Raw genomic sequence first — 22,647 nt, 5'->3', positions numbered from 1 at the left:
ACACCAAATTTGTAATTCTAGGTCTAGTTGGAGTCAAGATATGGCCAACATTTTAATAATGGCAGCCATTTTGAAAAAATGTAATTTTAACATATTTCCACTAATGGGATTTTCTGGGATTTTTAATATAGTGTTTTGGGCATCAATATAAACATAAAAATAAATTCTGTTGCAATTAGTTTAAGGTCAAACCTTATTTTCCCTAGACTAAAAGCCCTTCCACTATGAAATCACTCAACAACTTGGCCACTTGGGAATGCCCAAATCAACATAAAATCCTCATGGGAAGTCTGTCTCACTGCGATTTGTCCAACTGTCAGAAATCATGGATACAATACTAAAATGTAAATTCAGTTTTTTTAGCAGCCCTTTCCTTGTATGTTTTCAAGTTGTAATACACTGAATCATTTCAAATTACATCTCAAATTACCACCAATTAGTCTGGTCAAACTAACAGCATGTGAGTTCACATGATTAGTATGGTTTTAACAGGCTAACCACCAATTGCATCTCTTGGAAATGTCAGAGGAGGTAGAATAAATACATTTTTATTGTACAGCTGATTGAAGTGAACACTCGGGTGTAGAGGACACACTCACATACTCAAACACACAGTCTACCATTTGCACCAAGTTATCCAAACGTGGCACTAATCAAGTTTTGTCAGTCTGTTGAGCTGAGGTGTCGTCGCACTCTGACAAACGAGGCAAGTCGTGTGAGCTCTGGAACTGACTGAGGCGTCTCCTGAGCAGAACGATCTCCTCTGCCTGTTCCTCAACTTTCCTCTGCAAACCATGGATAACCTGAAGGGGGAAAAAAGATTGTTAATTATTACAGGGTTGCCGACTCACACGCTTCTGGCAGGTGTCACACTCTTAAACTCTCGTAAACTCTCTCGTAACGGGACAAGCCCGTCTTTTATTGTCACACGAACACCACAATACATGCATGCGGCCACAACACACTCATGCTGACGGTGGCCGGTGAAAAGTGTCCTCTGCATTTAACCCATCCAGGCATGTCCTTTCCTCCGGGGGGGCAGGCCAGGAGCAGTGGTCGCTTTCTCGTACAGCGCCCGGGGACCAACTTCGGATGTTGTCGTCACTGGTCGGATGACGATGACGATCTGATCTTCTGCATGTTTTTAATGGGGGGGTTATATACGGAGGAACCCCCTGGGGGAGCACGGGGAGAACATGCAAACTCCACACAGAGAGAAAGGCCCTTACGACGAGATACCCCACCTGGGCAGTAGGCACTGAAGATATGGGGGGGAACACAACCACAGCGCCCACAGTGTCCCAGGCGAGAATCGAACTCAGGACCTTCTGACTGTGAGGCGACAGCTCTACCACTGAGCCACCGTGCCCCCTCTTTCACATTCAACCTCACATGCTTCTTTCTGCCTGGCGGGTGTCACACTCTTTAACCTCCAACCTCACATGCTTCTGCCTGGCGGGTGTCACACTCTTTAACCTTCAACCTCACACGCTCACGTTGCCCAAATAATTGTCACACCAATTAAGACTGACTGAGGTCGCCACATGTCCAGAGCAGGAGCATCTCTCTCTCCCTCCTCTCTTTCTGTTTGCCTTTCAGGGAGAACATGCAAACTCCAGTAGGCACTGAGGACATGGGAAGGGGAACACGTGACCCTCAGCGCCCACACCGTCCTAGGCGGGAATCGAACCCAGGACCTTCTTGCTGTGAGGCGACACCGTGGCCCCCTCTCTTTGTCTCTCTCCCTCCCTCTCGCCTGCACGCATGTAAATATGACTCCAAAGCGAGTGCAGCGATACTCCCTGCCACTTGCATTTCAAATCCTAACCTTTGATTGAGAGGTGATAAAACATATAAACACAATTGGCTAATTGACAAAATTAACTAACCATCAGGCTCCAAGGTTTACGGAGAAATTTGAATGGTAGAAATCTGATTACTCACAGCAGGAGATCCATGCTTAAGGTGCGCTGCACGCATGGAGAGGAGAGGAACAGTCAGGGCGCTAGGATTTCAATTTTGGATGGGCCTTTTAATTTCAGAAGTGAATAGCCTACTGTTTGCCCTCTGACAGTTCCAACTGCGACAGTTTGTATTTATTACAAGCAGCACACGCAGATATATTAGTATATAGTTAGTTATATATTATATATATATATATAGTTATATATATATATATAGTTAGTTATATATTATATATAGTTCAAATTGTGCCGACAGTATCCTCTATCATGTTGGTTGTTCTGTCATATGGTTCAATGCGCCAAAACTGTTGAGTCTTAACTGCAAAATAATGATCAATAACAAGACTCCACAGGTCTTCTAGACCAGTGGTTCCCAACCTTTTTACACCAAGTACCACCTGAGAAAGTAGTTGGCTCTCCAAGTACCACCATATGACCAACGTTAAAATACAGTCTATTCAGCTATGCACAGTTCACGCAGGAGGCAAATTTATTCCAACCTGCAGCCTATGTGCAACCTGCAGCAGCTGCCCTTGTGCTGTCTTCACCTCCTTGTGCTTCATCGTTGCTGCTCTCCTCTACTACAGCTCTTTTACGATTCCCTCCCGTTTTGATCCACTTTAGCATCCCTCCTCGTCTTTGTTCACCACTTGTGTAACCATGCGGGGCGGGCAGGTAATTGTGCATGCGCAACAGGTATAGTGTCCGTCAGAAACAAATATTTGTTTCTAAATCTCAAGACAACAAAATAAACCTCAATTTCAATGATCACAAGTTTATTTTCATTCGTAGTATTATTTTGATAGATAAACATGTTTTACAATTGATTTTAAAGTTGGGTTTATTTCATAATTTAAACATTGGGATTCCAGGGATCAAGTACCACCAGCAGGGGGGGGCGCAAGTACCACCTACCTTGAGAAACACTGCCAAATTAATAATTATTATTATTATTTCACTTTCACATGTTTGAAAACTACTACTAATGACCACCATGGATTTGGCACAAAAACTAAAAAAAAAAAAAAAATTAATTTTCACAGAGTACCAAGTACCACCAGCAGGGGGCGCAAGTACCACCCTACGGTACGCGTACCGTAGGTTGGGAACCACTGTTCTAGACACAGTTTGAGCTCCAATTAATTCAATTAACTTTTCATACTGAAGAATCTAGTGTGTTTATAACATGGCCATGCTGAGCAGAATATCAAAGAAACCATGCTCATTACACACGCATAGTAGCCTACTGCGCATACTCCAACTACACTTCACAACTAATCGCATCATAAAACTCAATCATCCAGGACATCGCCCTTCCAGTATATATAATTATTGCCAATTATAATGCATACTCATTTATTAAGCACCTCCAAGCCGCCTGGAGCGTGCGTTATCTGCGGCGCCTCCTCGGCCGTGTGGACAGATCCGTTCTGTTCTTGCGCATCATATTTCCTTGCAAGGAAGGGAAGTTTGGAGACGGGCAGAGGAGAGGAGAGCAGGAGGGCCTGCATGATCATTGAACGCATCAATCTAGCGTGACTTGCTGGGTACCAATCGATGCCTTAGGTCTTCTAGTTTCATATGATATCAGATCCAAAATAAGTGTATTTTGAACTCATATCGCAGGACAATAAACTACACAGGCCTGAATACTTTTTCTAGCCACTGTACATCCATCCATCCATCCATCCCTACATACCATGTCTTTACTCCTGAAGAGTTGGCTCTGCAGCAGCTGGGTGGCGTTGGGCCGGATGCTGGGGTCTTTACTCGTCAGCTTCATGATGTACTTGGCCAGGACGGGCCACCTGTGGCTGAAGGAGTCTGGGATCTTCCCTTCTCGCAGGTCCGTAAGGGTCCGCACACGCTCCATCTCGGTCTTAAACGGCTGGAAAAGCTCCAGAGCCAGCACTCCTACACTGTACATGTCCGACTGGGAGAGAAACACCCAGACACAATTAGACTCATGTTTCCTGATGGACTTACACCATTATGAAAAATCATTCAAAATGGTAAATGGACTAAAACAGACTAAAATAAAATAATTCAGTTGTCTATATTATACATTATATTATATTGTTATTATTATATCTATATTGTACTATTCTTGTGTTTACCTTTGAATCATAATGGGAGCCCTCCAGTTGCTCTGGTGCAGCATACACAAACGTACCGACGCCTGTCGTGTGTGTGGAACCTGCAAAAACACACCAGATGAGTGTGACTCAAATGCACACAGCACCATCTACTGGTGATTTTCAGAGCTACCGTTGTGCTGAAAGTATTTAAAGCGACAAAGGCGTTACCACTGCTGTTGCAGGTGGAGCTCTCATGGCCATCCAGTATTATATTCCTGCAGGCCAGGCCAAAGTCTCCGATCCTGACATGGCAGTCTTGCCCATGGAGGAAAATGTTCCTAGGCTGTGAAAAATGAGAGAAATTATAATTAGTTCCATATAATATTAAGTAGAAATAGTGCAGATTCAGATTCATATTACAGGACTTTCTGATACCTACTTTCCCCACCATAAAAGCTTTAACCAGGAAGATACTAATAACTTATAATGCCATACTGTATGAGAAAAAAAGAAAAAAGTTTCTGTGATGAGATGATAATGACTGGATGATGCTACAGTGCGATTGGGTGTCCAGCTGCTGAGACATCCAATCATCTGCAGGGGTGTCAACCTCATTTTGCTTAGACATCCAATCATCTGCAGGGGTGTCAACCTCATTTAGTTCACAGGCCACATGTGACCAATGTGGTCTCTCAAGTGGGCCAGACAAAGAAAAGCAATGCATAATAACCTATCAATAACAACACCTCCACATTTTCCAGTTTCTTTTAGTGTAAAGAATTACAGGTACATGTTAAGAACACTTTGTCACATAGGGTTATCTCAGTTACCATAGTTACTATCAAAAAACAAATGATCAAATCTAACTCTGTAACTGTGCATTCAAATTGACAGCAACTGTGCAATACTCTATATTCAAGGGTACTGAAAATAGTTTCTGCAACTTAATAGAGTTCATTTGCAAAAACAGGTATCTTCATTTGTATTTTTTATAGTTTTAAATTATTCATGTATTTATATTGTTATTTATTTATTTTTGGGCCATTTTTATTATCAATCATAACTAAAACATATTAATCTGATAATTCTCACATAAATCACCTCAATAATGTTTTGTATGTGCAGTCCAGGGAGTATCAAACAGGTGTTATTTAATCATTCATTTTAAGAATGGCGTTTACCTGTTTTTGCAAATGAACTCTTCTTCATATGTTAACTTGCTCCTAGCCTGCACAAGTGCATCACATTGGATTGAAGGACTTCTCAGTGCAATTTTCACACTTTGCAGTCATCCTGTGGGGCGGATTGGAACCTCTGGCCGTGTGTTTGACACCCCTGATCTATTATCTGATTCAAATTTGGAGGTACTCTGTACTTTATTTTCTGCACTTCCAAAGACTGGTTAGTACACATTTATTTTGAAGAATAGAATTGTTCCTCTTCCTTTCTCAAAACTAAATATTTAACTGCCACTGTCTGTAAGCTCAACCACTTCAAACAGCCTATAGGCCACTCCAGAGTGTGATAGATAGATAGATACATTTGTATTTCTGTGTCATGCACCATATTCATGGTGCCCAACCCGTCTGGGCTTACAAGACACAAATCATTCAAGTTCAACAATACAAACAAATCAACAAACAAGCTAGAAAAAGCTCAAACATAAACAAGACAAGACAGAGTTGTATATTCAGATGAACAAGTTCTCCATTCTGAGTGTGTTATATCAGTCCCCAGAATTGGCCCCAAACTTCATTATCAGTTGTGACAGAAAGGCCACACAACAAACTTTGCCACAACTCACAAACCTCAATGACAAAATCAGACGAACTCGGCTTGTAAAAGAGAAGCGGGAAGCAGGAAGCATGAAGCAGGAAATACACAAACCATGTTTGTGTATTTCCTTCCTCAAAGTGAGTATGTCTGACAACTGACATTCTCTTGAGTAATATACTCAGCTCACGTTTAAAAAACCAGAATGACCAGCTTTCAAAAGCCCTGCTCACCTTCTGCATGTCTAAACACAAGGTAGTGGAGCTGCGATGCCTAACCATGCTGGAGGAGAGCGAGGACCCAAACTGGAACAGTACTACGTTTCACGACAATGAATTCTACGTTGCAATTATGGATGAAGATTTGGGACGCATTGATGAAATGACAAGAAAGCATGGGAGCAATTTTCTGATAAAGATACAAGATGGAGGTCCCATAAAAGTCATGTACAAGGTAAGTGCAGTGTAACCTTCTTCTGGATGAATTCAGAATTATTCATGACAGTTCTACAGTATCTACAGTATTTTAAATACTGTAATATCACAAAATCATACACAGGTGACCATGTAGAGTAGACAGTGATATGATAACCATTGCAAGCTTAATGATTATTCATATATGTGAAGTGTTTCTGCTCTAAAGTGGTAATTCAGGTTAAGATATGACCTTTTTTCCAGTGTAAACCAGTGGTTCTCAAATGGGGGTCCGGGGACCCCCAGGGGTCCTTGAGGGGGTTCCAGGGGGTCCCCAGCCAAAAGGGGGGTAATTTATTTTAGCTATAATTCCATTCATAAGTAACACAATGACTATTTTGGTCATGGATTCTTTCTGTAATAAAACATATAAAGCCTCAATCTTATTATCATATGGGAGACCATGGGACAAAATCCTATAAAATGGGGGTCTGTGGTCTAATCTTTGTCTGTTTAGGGGTCCTTCATGTGAATTGTTTTTAGAATCACTGATGTAGACAGCACATATTTAGCATGTTTGACCAGCCTTCCAGTCTGTCTGGTCTTGTCTTGCCTCAGGGCCTTGCTATCCTCCCCCTTCATTTGGCGACATCTTACAGAAGAGTGAAGAGCATGCAGCGCCTCCTGCAGGCAGGGGCAGACCCTGAAATGAGGTTTGCGCAAATACGCGTGTGCATGCGCACACACACACACACACACACACACACACACGCACAAACACACACACAAATATCACCACCACCAACACTACAATGCAATATGAGGTTGATGTGGCGTAAGTACGCCTCTTGAGTTAAAAAAACGGTTACTCCAACGCTAACCGCACTTCATACCATCACAACTTCTTCTTGTAATAGATTGTTTTAATAGTTGAAAGAAAAGTGATTGTGACTTTCTCTTAAGCAATTAATTACAGCCTCTGCTCCTATATTTAGTTTATATTTAGTTAATATTGCGACCCCCACCTCCCCACCGCGCGCGTGCTAACTGATGCCTCTCCACACCTATCACAGGGACCAGCACGGCAGGAGCGCGCTGCACCTGGTGATGAGCACTTGGCCGTACATCCTGGCTCCCGGGCCCAGAACACGCTCCGAGCTCCAGACTGCTGTGAGCAGCAGTAAGCAGCAGCGGGCAGAGGCCTGTCTGCGCCTCCTCTGTGACCACGGGGCTGCGGTCAATGCTGAGGTGACCCATCCGTTTTGTATGACAAGTCTGTTTAGGATGCTCAAAAAAACAACACCTTTCGCTCTATTTGGAAGCCTGCATGTGTGACATTCAATAGGTAGAACAGGGCTAACAATGGCAGGGTTAGCGGCTCACTTCTGATGAGTTGAGTTCCCTCCCCTGATAGGTGAAGTGCTTTGAGTGTCTTGAAAGGCGCTATATAAATCCAATCCATTATTATTAGGATTATTTCTCTCTGGGCCCCCATGCTAGACAACTCTTGTACTGTACCTGCTCTAAACTGCGCTCAACCAAAAAGTTGCCTTCAAGCGCTCGCCTTTTGCTCCGATTTTTGACTTCCTCTTCAAGCACTTCTCTCACAAGAATGTAGTCAGGGCACGGCGGTTAATACCTGCGCACTTTTTACTAGTTGTTGTTATTAGCTGTTGCAGTAATTGAAGCATAGTGTTGCACTCATAGGTGACTCAGGTTAAGGCCGTTAGCTAAACGGCTCAAATGTAGGTGTAAAATGTCCGGTACTGAAAAGATTAGAGGTGAAAAGATGAAAAAAGTTAAAGATTCATACTAGTAATTCTCAAGAATGCCGGTATGAATGGCTCCATCATTCCTCTTGCAGTATTTATGCCTAAGGCTTGCGTTTCTTGTGGTTCTTGTCAAGGTGGAGGGCGGGAGCCGCCAGACGTCTCTCCACCTGTCAGTACGTTACGCAGCTCTGCCGGCAGTCCAGATCCTGGCCAGCTACAGCGCCGAGGTTAACGCTGTGGACGCCACCGGGATGACGGCCCTGCACATGGCCTCCGGGATCCTCCACAAGGACATTATAGCCAGCTTGATCAGTCAAGGGGCAGATGTCAACAAGGTTAGTGTCGCCCCCTCTATTTAATTGTTATTTTTCCCGCTGCTGAACTTCCTTGGAGATTATTCAATTTTCAAAAGCAAAACACCACATAGGTAAAAAGGCCCAACCAAGTAAACCAGAGAACACTCAAATCCTGACAGAGGACAGCAAAGAGAAGACTAGTGGGGGAAAAGAAAACCCCTCCATATGCATGTTTCAACTGTTAAGGGAATTCTAAACAGTTTAATGCTCAGTTGAATGCCTTGAGAACATATATTATTTTGGTCTTAGCATGCTTGTCACATAAAATGTTGGAAATCTAATTGATTTTGGCATTGATAAGTGGTGGAATTAGGCAGTTCATTCATTCTTGATGCCATGATAAGTTTCAGGTTTTGTTCAAATATATGCTTGAAACTCTGTATTTCATGAAATTCATGTACACTGGTGTCTGCTTTAAAAGGGGACGACATGGTCTGGGAACACTCCTCTGCACCTGGCTTGTTCGGCAGCAGCTATGAGCAACACTAAAACCCCGGAGGGACACATGAGCTGTGTGTCCGAGCTCCTGGCGCGGGGGGCGTCGCCCGACGCGCTGAACGCGGCCGGCAGGACGCCTCTACAGGAGGCGTGCAGCGCGGGCAGCGAGGCGCTGGCCGACCTGCTGCTGTGCTACGGAGCCGACCCCAACAAGCTGAGTGGAGCAGGGGAGAACTGTCTGTTCCTGTTCCTGAACCACCTGCCCAACGTGAGGCGCGGCCCTCTGCTGGTCAAGCTCCTCAGCCTCACCTCCCCGCTCACTGTCTACAACCAAGATGGCCTCCTGCCCGCCGCCTTGTTGCTCCCACGCTTCTCCGAGCAGAGACTCCAGCTGCTGAACCTGACTCAGCAGCCCAGGAGGCTTCAGGACATTTGCAAGATTCAAATCTATCTGAAGCGTGGCCGGGGCGAGAGAGAAGAGCTGAGAAAGATCCTGCCTGAGAGGTTATATGACTTTGTCTTCAACTGCTGGCAGAATGCAGACAGCATCTCCTTTGTGGCAGATAGTGAACCGGATTCCCCAAGCGATTTGTCTGCTGCTTGGCGTCTTTCCGTCATGCTGAACTGAAGCTGACTGCGAGAGCAGGCGGGAGGATTATTTAAATACAGAAACCTGAGCTCAGTCTGTGAACTCTAATGCCTCAAATCTGATCTACCTCATCAAAGACCAAATCTGTCAAAGACTTTGACGTTTGAGTTAAATGTGAATAAATTCCGTCAAGGTGTTACTGACATATGGCGAGCTTGAAAATGGCATTCGTGAGGTCACAGTGACCTTGACCTTTGACCACCAAAATGTAATCAGTTCATCCTTGAGTCCAAGTGAACGTTTGAGGCAAATTAGATGAAATTCCGTCAAGGCTTTCTTGAGATAACGCGTTAACAAGCTTGAAAATGGAGTTTGTGAGGTCACAGTGACCTTAACCTTTGACCATCAAAATCCAATTAGTTCATCCTTGAGTCCAAGTCGATGTTTGAGCCAGATTGGAAGAAATTCCGTCAAGCCGTTCCTGAGATATCGCGTTAGAGCTTGGAAATGGGGTTCGTGAGGTCACAATGACCCTGAACTTTGACCTTTAACCACCAAAATCTAATCAGTTCATCCTTGAGTCCAAGTGGACGTTTGAGGAAAATTGGATGAAACTCTGTCAAGCCGTTCTGGAAATATCGTGTTAACGAACTTGGGAATGGCGTTCGTGAGGTCACAGTGACCTTGAACTTTGACCACCAAAATCTAATCAGTTCATCCTTGAGTCCAAGTCGACGTTTGAGGCAAACTTTGATGAAATTCCATGAAGGCGTTCCTCAGATATCGCGTAAACGAATATCGGACTGACGTACGAATGTATGTACGTACGTACGGACAGCCCAAATCCATAATGCCTCCGGCCTGGCTATCGCCATGATAAAATGTGTTGCACTTGTAAAGCACATTACCTTCAAGTCTCTGTGCATGATTCCCCTGGAGTGAATGTATTCCACGCCTTCAAGTATTTTTCTCAGCAGGTTGAGTGTGCGCTCTGCATCCACGCTCCCATAAGGACCTGAAAATACAAATGCAGTATTTAAGTATTTATTATCCAAACTCTATGTAAACGAGGAGCAACTCAATGGTTTCTATTAGTAACCTGGAGTCATGCACTTTAAAAAAAATCTAACTGGACTGGACGTAAAAACGTAAGACTATAAAATATCGTAAGATTTAATTGTCGGAAAATAGCTTGATATTTTCGCCACATCACCAGACCCAATTTCATTTGTGTATGTTAATGTTTATGTTTGTCTGTCACACTGAGCCTGTGTTAATGAGCAAAAAAAGAATAATTACATCTGATGGCATGTTCGTCTTTGGGCATAGCGTTCCTCTCAGAGATCCAATCCTTCAGGGAGCGTTCACACAGCTGCATCTGGATGTACAGCATCAGGTGGAACTGAACCTACAGAAAAGTGCGGGGGGGGGGGGGGAGCAGAACAATAACTACTAGAATAATAACTAATATTCATCTTTTTTGAATGGAAGGAAAATTTACATTTCACTGCAACACTCATTTCGCGGTGGTCTAAATGCTATTTCAGAGGCTTTTCGACCGTGCAAGGTCTTGTAATTTATATTATGTTGGAATGAAAATTGTTACATTTAAAGAAATTGTAAGACATTGAAGATTTTGGCTAAAAATAGCCAGAGGTGGAAAGAGTACTGACAAATCTACATTTGCATTAGAGGTTAGATTCTCTGCCCGAACCCGAGACCGGCCCAACCTGGCCCGTGGGTAACAAATAATGCCCTTTCTTTTTATTTTTTATAATTTGGGTATTATTTGGTGTCTTCAGTATGTTATATGTATTCTAACATTGTCACCTTAGAACCTTATCATGTTTTATGTTCTCCAAAATGACAGAAAAGAGGAACCACTTGAAAAACAGAAACAAAGAGAAGGGTATTTATTTAAGACAACAGTCGCAAAGATGTAGGCTGTGAAACATGGAGAAACATGCACACTAACATGTTTCAAGTGGACCCACTCTCCATCAGGCAGCCTTACACTGAGTAACAGGTGGACCCACTCTCCATCAGGCAGCCTTACACTGAGTAACAGGTGGACCCACTCTCCATCAGGCAGCCTTACACTGAGTAACAGGTGGACCCACTCTCCATCAGGCAGCCTTACACTGAGTAACAGGTGGACCCACTCTCCATCAGGCAGCCTTACACTGAGTAACAGGTGGACCCACTCTCCATCAGGCAGCCTTACACTGAGTAACAGGTGGACCCACTCTCCATCAGGCAGCCTTACACTGAGTAACAGGTGGACCCACTCTCCATCAGGCAGCCTTACACTGAGTAACAGGTGGATCCACTCTCCATCAGGCAGCCTTACACTGAGTAACAGGTGGATCCACTCTCCATCAGGCAGCCTTACACTGAGTAACAGGCACACTCTCTTTACTTTTCTAAATGGTTTAAAAGGCCTGCACTTTTATACAAAGCGCGTTACAATGAGTAGGTACTGTACAATCAATCAATCAATCAATCAATCAATCAATCAATCAATTGTATATTAATATAGCACCAAATCATAACAAGAGATATCCCAAGGTGCTTTACCCTTTCACACAGACATTCATACATCGATGACGGCAAGCTACCACGCAGGGTGCTGGCACACATCAGGAGCAATTTAGTGTTCAGTATTATGCCCAAGGACACTTCGACATGCAGACTGGAGGAGGCGGGGGTCGAACCACCGACCTCTTTTATCCAAAGCGATTAGTGGACGAACCGCTCTACCTCCTGAGCGACAGCCGCCCCAGTATTTCTGGTATGTTACATCCGTTGGGATCCCTTTTCCATTCTCAAAGAAGCATCTTAGACCACCTACCTCTTTCGAAGGCTTGGCGGTGGGTTTGTCAGCCCACTGCTGACTCTCCAGGTCGATGCAGTTGTTGTTGTTCAGCTCCGCGCTCCTCCTGCTGGAGTCGTCCTCCAGGAGCACCGACTCGTCCCAACTCATAGCGGGACATTTGGAGTTCTTCATGAGGCTTCGCTGACCCAGGAACACACAGGGGACGTAGCTGTCCGGGATGCGGCGCGCGGTCTTGGGACAGAGCGCCTGGCCCTTCTCCTGGTGAGGGAGTAAGGCTTGGACAGGCTGGCTTTCCCCTGGAAGTTCTGCGTCTGCGTGGCTGCTGCTTTCAAAGATGATCGAGGAGCCGGTGCTGCTGTAGTCAGGGCTGTCGTCGGTACTGTGAAGAAAGGGCAGAGATACATGTAGCAAATGACTCGGGGCAAATATCTGACCCAGTGGCTGAAATTCACTTTTTGGTTCACCTGCCACTGTCTGGTAAACTAACAAGATGTCCGTGCAAAGATTTATTCCCCCCACCCAACCAAGTTTCAACTAAGGTCATGCTAGTTCATAGGTCATGCTAAGGTCATGCTAGTTCATAGGAAAAGTTTGCAGAAGTTTAGACACGACTGCTTTGTGTCGAGCAGTGAAACAGGCATCTAATCCAGTGGTTTTCAAATGGGGGTCCGTGGCACTTTGCCAGGGGGTCAGCGAAAAGTTTTCAGGAAAATAAAAATAAAAACTTTTTTTTTTTTTTGGCAAAAGCTTCAACGAAAATATTGCTTTGCTTTCAATCTAAAATGGTTCATGGATTACATTCTAATCTAACAAACCTATCAATTTAAAAGTCAAGCACGTTACCGTGGAAACAATTACCGTAAGCTTAGCCCCAAATCACAAATCAGAATGAGGGGGTCCCCGGTATATTTTCTATCTTGTCAGGGGTCCTTGGCTGAAAAACATTTGAGAACCTCTGGTCTAATCAACTGGCTGTTTGATGCAGAGCCATTGGTTTGCTCTAATTTGATTGGTTGGCGGTCACAGAGAGTGTACTGGCTAGCAAGAAATGGAAGAATAAGCAAAGATCAAAGACTGTAAATAACTTCTAACAGCATGTGATCTTATATTCAAACGACCCTTATTGTTATTGACACATCTGACCAGCATTAGCACTTGGCAGGTGTAAATGTTGAGGCTGATCTTACCTGTCGTGCTGTGCAGGTGAATCCAGTGCTGGCAGGGCAGATTGGGGGTCTGCAATAGAGAAGGCTCAACGTTAAAGCTTGATCCAGTGATGTGAGAGAACAAGAACTTCTTTCCCTTCAGCACAAACAAAAACAGCCCCGGGACAGCAGGCCAACACTCACACACTGTAGGCTGCACATGCTCCATCCAAGCAGTGTGATAGCCCACGATGTTGACATGCTGCAGGCCGGACAACACCTTGGCCTCCCGGAGCACCTGGAGAACAGCCAATGACACAAACAAACAGACAAGCAAACATGTATTAGACACTATCAATGTCGAAGGAGTCTCTTGCGCTTCAGCCCCTCCACAGAGGGAGGTCGGTGCTCTCAGAACAGGACAGTATGATAAAAAATATACAGATCCTTTCCAAAAAATTTGAATATCATGGAAAAGTTCGTTTTTTTCCATAATTCCTTTCAAAAAGTGAAACTTTTATAGATTATAGATTCATTACACACAAAGTGAAATATTTCTAGCCTTTCTTTCATTTTTCATAATTTTGGCCTACAGCTCCAGAAAACCCCCAAAACAGTATTTCAAGAAATTAGAATAGTGTGAAGAAAATCAGCAGTTACTTCTCAGTTATGACTGACTCCAGCCTCAGTCCACTCCCTCTGAATCTCCGCCAAATTTTTTAATCGTCTTTGCTTGACAATCCGCTGAAGCCCACCGTCATCCATGGTATTTCCATGATATTCAATTTTTTTGGAAAGGATCTGTATATATTTTTTCTTTCCTGGAGCACTCGATTCACTGGAAAGCTATTTTAATAAGGTGCAGTGACTAACGTTTTGACACACAGCGTCTTCATCAGAGTCAAACCAACCTTTGCTATGTATTAGACACTCTGTTACGTGTGTGTGTGTGTGTGTGTGTGTGTGTGTGTGTGTGTGTGTGTGTGTGTGTGTGTGTGTGTGTGTGTGTGTGTGTGTGCTATCTCAGGTCTATCAACAGGACGTCCCGATTAGCCCACCTTCATGCAGTCATCCCTTGAGACGTTTTTGATGAGAACTTTCTTCACAGCATAATCCTGGCCATCCAGCGTGTTCTTAACCTACACAATGAAGTCGAAGAAGATGACACGGTGTTGGTAAAGGCCCTTTTCACAGCAGCCACTCAAAGCAGTGTAAAAACAGGTGTAGCAAACCCCGGCCTTGATAAAAGCATGTTTTAAAGAATGGATGAGTGAAGTACCTTAAAGACGTTGCCATATGATCCTTTTCCAAGTCTGCAGATCTCTTCAAACTCACTGAGATATCGTGACGTCTGTGCTTGAAACAGTCCCTCTTTAGGTCTGTGGGAAGGTGGAAGCAACATCTCTTCACAGAATTCAGAGATATTCCTCGAAAGCAACTCATAATTCAAACATACTCCACATAAAACAATGAGTGTGCCTCTCTACCTTACAGCAAGGCTCTGTGTGCCTACCTTACAGCAAGGCTCTGTGCGTCTGTGTTAAGGTCTTGGCCCTGTGAAATGACATGGTGAACAAAAGCAGTTACCACAACAATAAACACTGGCAGTAGATTACATGATAGATAAAGATCATGTTGAATGACAGAGGCCAGTGGGTCCCACACTTTTTGGGCTTCAGTACCCCCCTTCCCTGATTTCTGAATCCAAGTACCCCCTTTTCCTGACTACAACATTGTGCTTAGAAAACTACAAGAGACAGACAACTATAGCATAGAGACACTGCGTAACGCGTCATCATTCAGAAACCACGCCCAAGACGGGGGAAAACACAAACTCCTGTCCAATCCTGGCGTTCTCCTATGTCACGTGCATGGTTGCGTGTTGCACCAAAAGATCGTATATACGGAAGATGAACACTCCAACTTACTTCTTGACAGCTAGATCCACATTTTTCTTCTCGCCAATTCTCAATGGCTTCCTTGTTTTGCTCAGGAGTACAAAAAAACTTTAACTGGCGATTTTTTACATTTGTTTTCTGCGCAGCCCCACCACACAACAGCTTTTAGCTATGTTTAATTCAAGGAAAATGACGCTAGTGATGGGCGTGGCCTATTACATGCAGTGTCTGCAGGGGTGGCCAAACTACGGCCCGCGGGCCAACTGCGGCCCACTGCCCGTTTTTAAGTGGCCCTCCATGAATTTAGGGGGGGGGGGGAATTGTAAAAAGAAAATTGTAAAAAAAAAATTTTTTTTTTAAATGGTAAAAACGTTTTTCCGTTTTTCTGTTTCAAAGTTTAAAACGGAAAACGAAAACGAAAACGGGGGAAAAAACTGAAAAACAAAAACATTAATGTACCCTCCTTATATTTTTTGCCTGTTACACTTCCTCGTCCAGCAGCTGGATATTGATAATCAATTATATTCATAATAATTATTATAATTATTATTATGATTTTTATATTGATTCTTATCCATTGGTAACTTCATCCCTCATACCTCATATCAACATTTCATGCTTACTCAGAATTTTAACCCCTCAAATGCCAGTTTACTGTACTTACTGTACAATCAAATTTACAGTAGAAAAGACAAAATATGATTTTTTTGCTTTCCCATCAATGCCACCTGGATATCCCCCTGTGGGATTATTTTAGCCTGTGATTTCTCACATTTTTCGCGGAGGAATTATTTTCTTACTTATTTGAATTGCAATCCTTATTATCCATCCATATTTTTTGCCTATCTGGCTGCTTGCCAGATATTGATCGATAAACGACGATACGCGCCGGTTCTGTGACACGGAAGTCCACAGGATGTATCTTGGAGACGACCCGGATGTTGTTCATGAGCGATCTTTGCCATCCGGGTGACTGGCCTGTGGTGACTCTGCTCTCAGAGCAGCAGGGGGACGCAGAGAGAGGCGTACATCCAGACAGACCTCCGCACCGAGGCGTCCAGCAACATACCCGAGAAAGAGCCTCGTTTCACGGCTTTGGATTTACTGTGCATCGGTGCTTTGAGCGCACCTCAAACCGGGAGCGATAGAAAGCTGCTACAACCACAAAACACGACGATGTTAGAGATCTATGGTCAATTTTCGACGGCGATTCCAGAAATGCTATCGGCGAGTCGCTACGACGAACGAGCGCGGAGATACGGACGTATTGTCAATGAAGGTGAGTTTCATAAAAAATCATGAAACTGCTCATTTTCGACTGCCAGCTAATTTTCACAAAAAACATAAGATAGCTTCATTGATCCATCAATCTTGGTCTAAAGGCTTCAAATCAGTAGTTTGCACTGGAAAATCCGGGTTCTCAGGTCATGTGACATGTTGCTAGGACGACCACTGTACTGTGTATTTAATGTTAAACTGCATGCAATTGGCTGCTATGCCAGCACTGATCAAATACAGGGGTGGGGCCAAACACAATAGAAGCTACAAATTTGATGTATTGACTCTAGCTGAGAGGTGTAAGATCAGAAAAATAATTATTTTTGGGGAAAGTACGTGGGAGTCAAAAAATTTTTTTTGTTTTTTTGCTAAATTAACATTGAAATCAATGGGAAAAATATGCAATGGATTTTGAATGGTTGTAACTCCACCAAATGTTCAACCAACTCCAAGGTTAGATATTAAGGTCAAATTTAAAGGTGTTTGGTCCAGGATGCCCGCTGAAAAAAATAAAATAGATTAATTTTGTAAAAATTTCCTGGAGGTCTCAAAAAAGTGGTTTTAATGGTTTTAATACGCCGGCTGCTGGATCCGAGGGGGGTTAACGTGATTATAGCACTTACTTTGTGCCAGGAACACTTTTTTAGCATGGCGGAAGGGTGAATTACCATGATAAATAAAAAAAACATGATTTGGAAAGTTTCAGCCCTGAACTCCCAAAACTTTTTTTTCCACAGAAAAAAACACACAAAAAAAACACCTTACGATCCAGCTGCTGGACGAGGGGGGTACAAGGGTTAAGAAAAAGAAACTGAAAAACAAAAACAAAAAAACGGATTCCCCCATTTCGTTTTTTCAATTTAAAACCATTGAAAATGGGTTATACTTGGGCACCCTGACCTGGTCTATTTATTAAAAAAAAAAAAAAAAAATGAATTAATGTTTAACACGTTGAGTGCCAAGGACGAGATATCTCGGCTTACATAATCCAACCGTTGAGTGCCAAGGACGAGATATCTCGGCTTACATAAACATTTTTTTTTTTTGACGGTGGGACATCGATCAACCCCTTTTACGTCTCCTACACCAGAATTGGAGGTATTGAATGTGTATAATCTATTTTACCGACCCACTGAGTGTCGACATGTCTCTCCACAGTAGAAAGAGGCAACCCAAAACTGGACGGAAAAGCGCGACGAAGCCGTTCTCATACTGTAAAATTGATGGCGAAAACGCTTTCACTTTCGCGCTGATGCACAGCGGTGGCAACGGTGGGGGGTTCCAAGAATAGATTGGATGCACACTTTGAAACACGCAGCATAAATATGACCAGAATCGCATCAAAGCTCTCAACCAAAACTCCACGAAACGAGCGAGTCCACCCAGACTTCCTCAAACAGCGGCCGCGCAAACAGGCAGCAGCCAGGCAGCAGCAACTTCGTTGTGACACGCCCGCTGGAGAGCCAGGGAGGCAGGAGGAGAACACACGGAGGGAGGAGTTGGAAGCAGAGGGGGGTTTCCTGCTGTTATGGAGGAAATTACTGTTCAAAACTATTGTTTAGATGTCTGACTCTTACTGATGCCAAAAATGAATGGTTAAAGTGACTGTTCTATCGAATTTCACAAAAAGCCGTTTATCTCTGAATAATTTTTCTGACGCTGAAACCATGCTGTATTCAACTGCTAATGCTTACATAACTACTAACTCTACAAACTAACTATTTTAGACAGAGAAAGCACACATTCTATTAGTTCTTTTTAGGTGATTGGTGTTCACGAAGTCTTAACAGAAAAGAATCCTCGGCTCTTGTAAAATGAGCCAGAATCCTCAAAAAAAAACCTGGCAGAACCTACCTACAGCATTGAAAAAAGGGCTGGCAGTCAATGTGTTAATACTAATGTTATGTTAAATTATCTCTGTCTTAACCTGTTGGCACAGGAAAAGAAAATTTGATAACATACAGAAATACCCATTGTAATAGGTGAGCGCATCAATAAACTATGTGTCATATATTTATTTAGGTAGAAATTAAATTTTTGATGGCACAGGGGTTTTCTGGTCCAATTTTTTTGCCGCGAAAACTGCCACGCTTAATATTGTTTGGCCCGCGAGTCCTTATATTTTTCTGTATGCGGCCCACAACCAAAAAAGTTTGGCCACCCCTGTTCTATAGCAACATTACAAAATAAGAAATGGAGTGAAAGAGTTGCAAGTAGTGCCTCCTGTGCAGATTTATTTTAATGTCTAATTTATTTTCATTATTTACGCATTTACGCACGCACACGCACGCACGCACGCACGCACGCACACACACACACACACACACACACACACACACACACACACACACACACACACACACACGCACGGAACAATTCTCTCACTTGCATGGCCTTATAGATTATCCCTCAAAACAAATAGATACAGTATAGGCCAATCAGACTCACCTGTCCAGTCACCTGTGGGAACAGAGAGGAGCTGGCAGCGTGCAGCAGCTCAGTGAAGGCCTGGTTGTGCTGCAGTCTGACGGTGCTGAACTCATCACTGATGGCCAATGGGGAGAGGAGGTTCATGGCAGCTAAACCTTGGCCAATCGCTGTGTGGCAGACAGAAAAGCATGAGGGGCCGGCGCAAAGAGTGATTATAAAACAGATAGTTCCGGTCCTTGATTATGAATGGCCAAGCCACGTTCAAAGCCGTCTTAAAATAGATACCGTTGTAAAATTGTTACAAATAAGTTCTTAAGTGTTGGATAACTGCAAAATGGAAAATACCATTTAGGGTTCCCACCAGGGTGGGGAATTACATGGAGGCCACGGCCTCTGTTGCCCCTCCTTCTGGCTGTGATGCCCCTCCCTCTGGCTGTGATGCCCTGAGATCCGCAAGGCCACCTTGGCAGTGCCCTGCTACAGTACCAGCCTGCTACTGTCAGTTGCTTTAAAGGCATCAGTGATCTGAGCTGAATGTCGCCTGCCCTCTAGATACAGTCGCTCTGTGTGGGAACGCCCACAAAATGTTACTACAGATGGCATGCGACTGACTAGAAAACCGCCCATATATCTCAATGGGCTGACTCACTAAAGGACGGTGCTGCGGCTCGACACTACAGGATTGGGGCTTCAACAGCAGGCACATAGACGTCTGTTCAGATGTGCGTTTACTGCGGAGGTTGAATCTAAGCTAACTGCTAACTATGCTGGCTGGGAAGATGACCCATTGACCACGCGTCTATGACGAGACACCGCCTGAATGTATGCAAAGGATACGGCTCATTTTAACACACATTTCAGAAAAACAATGTCAATAGAGCAATTGCCTTTGTGCCCTGGCACGTGGCCTTGTGCCCTAAGAAAAATTGCAACGCCAAAGGGCAGATGAAATGATGAAATTCCCACCCTGGTTCCTACACAGTTTCAAATGTCTATCTTTTTTCCTTATTTACTTGATTTGAACAGAACATTTTCAGACTACAATTACATAGATATTCTGATAGTCGGTGATGAAGAGTATTCTTCATAGTGAGTGACAAATACCAGAATATTTGAGATGACGGGGGTCTTAACAACTGAAAATGTGTATTTTCGTAAGTTTTGCATAATTTTCTAACATTTTTGTGCAATTTCCAAACTTTTCAACACCTGGAAATATATCAAATTCTTCTTCCAGACATTTCCAGACTTTCCCGGATGTGTGTAGGAAGGAACCCTGCTTTTAATGGTAATAAACACAGTAATCTGTCAATTCCACGTGAAAACGTCAACGGCTACCTTTGAACAGCATGCGCGAGCGTGCTGGGTTCCTCTCGTAGACGAAGCACAGGTGCTCCAGCAGGGAGCCCAGGAGGAGGTGGTTGGGGATGGCTGAGGCAAACTCTTGGAGGGACGGGTAACGCTTCCCGGCCATCAGCACTCCACGGTTATGATCTGAGTCAGTAGCTGAGAATGAAAAAAAGAGGCACAAATGAGGAAGAAGAAGAAGCAGTGGCGTGGAACGTTACTGAAACATGACAATAACATAATCAGCTTCGTTTTTTTTCTTGATTCCTTTTCTTGCAAAATTCTTAAAATGAAACTTAACACAACACTCATATTTCCACAATGTTTCTCTCTCTCTTTCTCTCTCTCTACACTATATAACCACAGCTGTCTTACCTTCAGCAATAAGTTGTGCTATCATTTCAACAATGTCTTTTTCCCCTGGGTCCATTTTTGTGTATAAAACACTCGCAGGGTAATATCAAGAATCCAGAGCTTCACCTCGAAGGACGCAAATGAGCCCATCTTGTTGATACATAAGGGGGCGTGTGCTTATCTGCCTGGAGCAGCACACAGCAGCCCCTCCCCTCCACCTACTGTATATTATGTAATAAACATATGACCGGGGCAGAGAGGGGTGGGGGGGGGGGTGTCCATGTTGTCTGGCAAAGTTCCACAACACTCCTCTCATGGCACCATAGGGCAAGATGTGTGGTGTGGAGGGGCTAAAGACCATTTGAAAGCAGAAATTCAGTAGAGCCTAACTGATCAGCTCAATAAGTGACACTTATACCTTTAATCGGCATTCTACATTTATCTTTTGTCATTCATTCTCTGCTCCACATTTTACACCCCGATTCCCTTATTCACAATCTAGATAGGCTACCATGGTGCTATTCCCGTGTAAGGACTTACATTGTATCCTTACACGGATAGTCAAATGTGGCCTGTGTACACTGGGGTGATGATGAGGTGTTTCTCAAGTGTATTATACATACTTAGCCATTTTCATACTGCTCTGGTTTTGAAAGAGGGTTAAATTGAAATCTTAGGCCTACTACACTTTCTCAAAAATGTGATATACCAACTGTGCCATCAGTGTGCAAAACCCAGGTTTTCAGTTGAAATATAGGCTGTTGTGATATATGAATGAATTATGTTGTCTAAATTGATTTAATGTTCATTTCTTTTTTGAAGATTTTAGACTTTACTCTGGCATTACCCAGTTCAATGACAGTCACACAACCATCACTGATGATTGATTAATGCTATATTATTATGATTAAAATAACGGTTTGTTTTTCTAGCAGGTGCATGGATGCATGCAACCTCATGGAGAAAAAGGTGACATGCAGTCCATGGCAGACACAAAACCACTCAAAACCATTCAGTTAAGTGCCATATTTTGGAATCCAAGGTGACAAGTTTGCATCCCTGCAGTTGTCATAACACCGCTGAAAGTTCACCACCTACAGTTCAAGCTGCTACACCGACAGAATGGGCACTGCAGGCGGCTTACTATCAAACGGGGCGTCTTCCTCGTCCTCTTCGCTGGTCAAACTGAACAGACTTGTCTCAGGTCTCCTGGTTGACAAGTTGACAGCTGACAGGCTGATCAAGGCGTTGCTGCTGGAACATTCCTCCGACCGGAGTCCGCTAAACATGTTTATGTGTGAATAATGACGCATTGACGACTATCAAAGTATTCTAATTAACCAATTAACCAATTGACAACGACGCCTGCCCCATATCTGGTGAACGGATTCTTAAAGTTGAGTTGTTCAGACGTTATATGAGCCTAGCATAAATAAGTCCCACACGGTCGATCAACTGGCGGCCATGTTTCAACCAACACATGTGAAGGGGACCGTCCGACAATTTGAGCGACAATAAAAAAACGAATAAACTCGTTAAAATACTTTACACAAAATAACATCTTTAAACCCTACTCGTAACTTTTGTCAATAAGTAGATGCGGTAGAAGCGCTATATTGAACCCCATCACGAACATAACAGGGTGTAACACCGTCAATGCAACAATATTTCTTCGTTTATATACAGTACCTGGAAGTTGTACACGCACCCTAACATCTCGCGAGATGATGAAAAGTTACAAAGGCAAATGTTGTAGTCATGTGACGTTTCTTGCCCCAGAAGTGAATTCCCCATTGATTTTCTCCATAGACATTTCAAAAAACCCTTATACAACGAGTTTTTAAGGCTTGACCAAGCCAACCAGTCTTCCAGAGAATCGTGAGTGACCATAAAACATTTCACTTTCAGCAAAAACAAAAAAAATAAATGCAGGGGGGGGAGATAGAAAATTTGATTCGCCCCAACCCTCCCGACAT

At 43.5% G+C, this 22,647-nt stretch overlaps 2 protein-coding genes across 2 annotated transcripts; one reads left to right on the top strand and one right to left on the bottom strand.

Moving 5' to 3' along the window:
* Window positions 1-629: 629 nt before the first annotated feature.
* On the bottom strand, window positions 630-22,116 carry eif2ak1 (eukaryotic translation initiation factor 2-alpha kinase 1). Its single transcript, XM_083634688.1, has 15 exons — window positions 21,816-22,116; window positions 20,309-20,476; window positions 18,989-19,137; window positions 14,878-14,918; window positions 14,644-14,743; window positions 14,423-14,503; window positions 13,569-13,662; window positions 13,407-13,455; window positions 12,235-12,598; window positions 10,683-10,791; window positions 10,292-10,398; window positions 4,271-4,385; window positions 4,082-4,161; window positions 3,664-3,897; window positions 630-803 (listed from the first exon to the last, which is right to left on the bottom strand). Exons 1-15 carry the CDS (start codon window positions 21,982-21,984, stop codon window positions 654-656), a joined length of 2,010 nt encoding a protein of 669 aa, XP_083490814.1. The 5' UTR covers window positions 21,985-22,116; the 3' UTR covers window positions 630-653.
* On the top strand, window positions 6,004-10,160 carry LOC310774600 (ankyrin repeat domain-containing protein 61-like). Its single transcript, XM_083634689.1, has 5 exons — window positions 6,004-6,268; window positions 6,847-6,941; window positions 7,302-7,476; window positions 8,135-8,335; window positions 8,778-10,160. Exons 1-5 carry the CDS (start codon window positions 6,056-6,058, stop codon window positions 9,420-9,422), a joined length of 1,329 nt encoding a protein of 442 aa, XP_083490815.1. The 5' UTR covers window positions 6,004-6,055; the 3' UTR covers window positions 9,423-10,160.
* Window positions 22,117-22,647: the final 531 nt, after the last annotated feature.

This window comes from Poromitra crassiceps, assembly GCF_964638095.1.
Source record: "Poromitra crassiceps genome assembly, chromosome: 4".
Taxonomy (NCBI): domain Eukaryota; kingdom Metazoa; phylum Chordata; class Actinopteri; order Beryciformes; family Melamphaidae; genus Poromitra; species Poromitra crassiceps.
The sequence above is the reverse complement of the archived record's forward strand: the minus strand, read 5'-3'. Positions and strand labels throughout refer to the sequence as shown.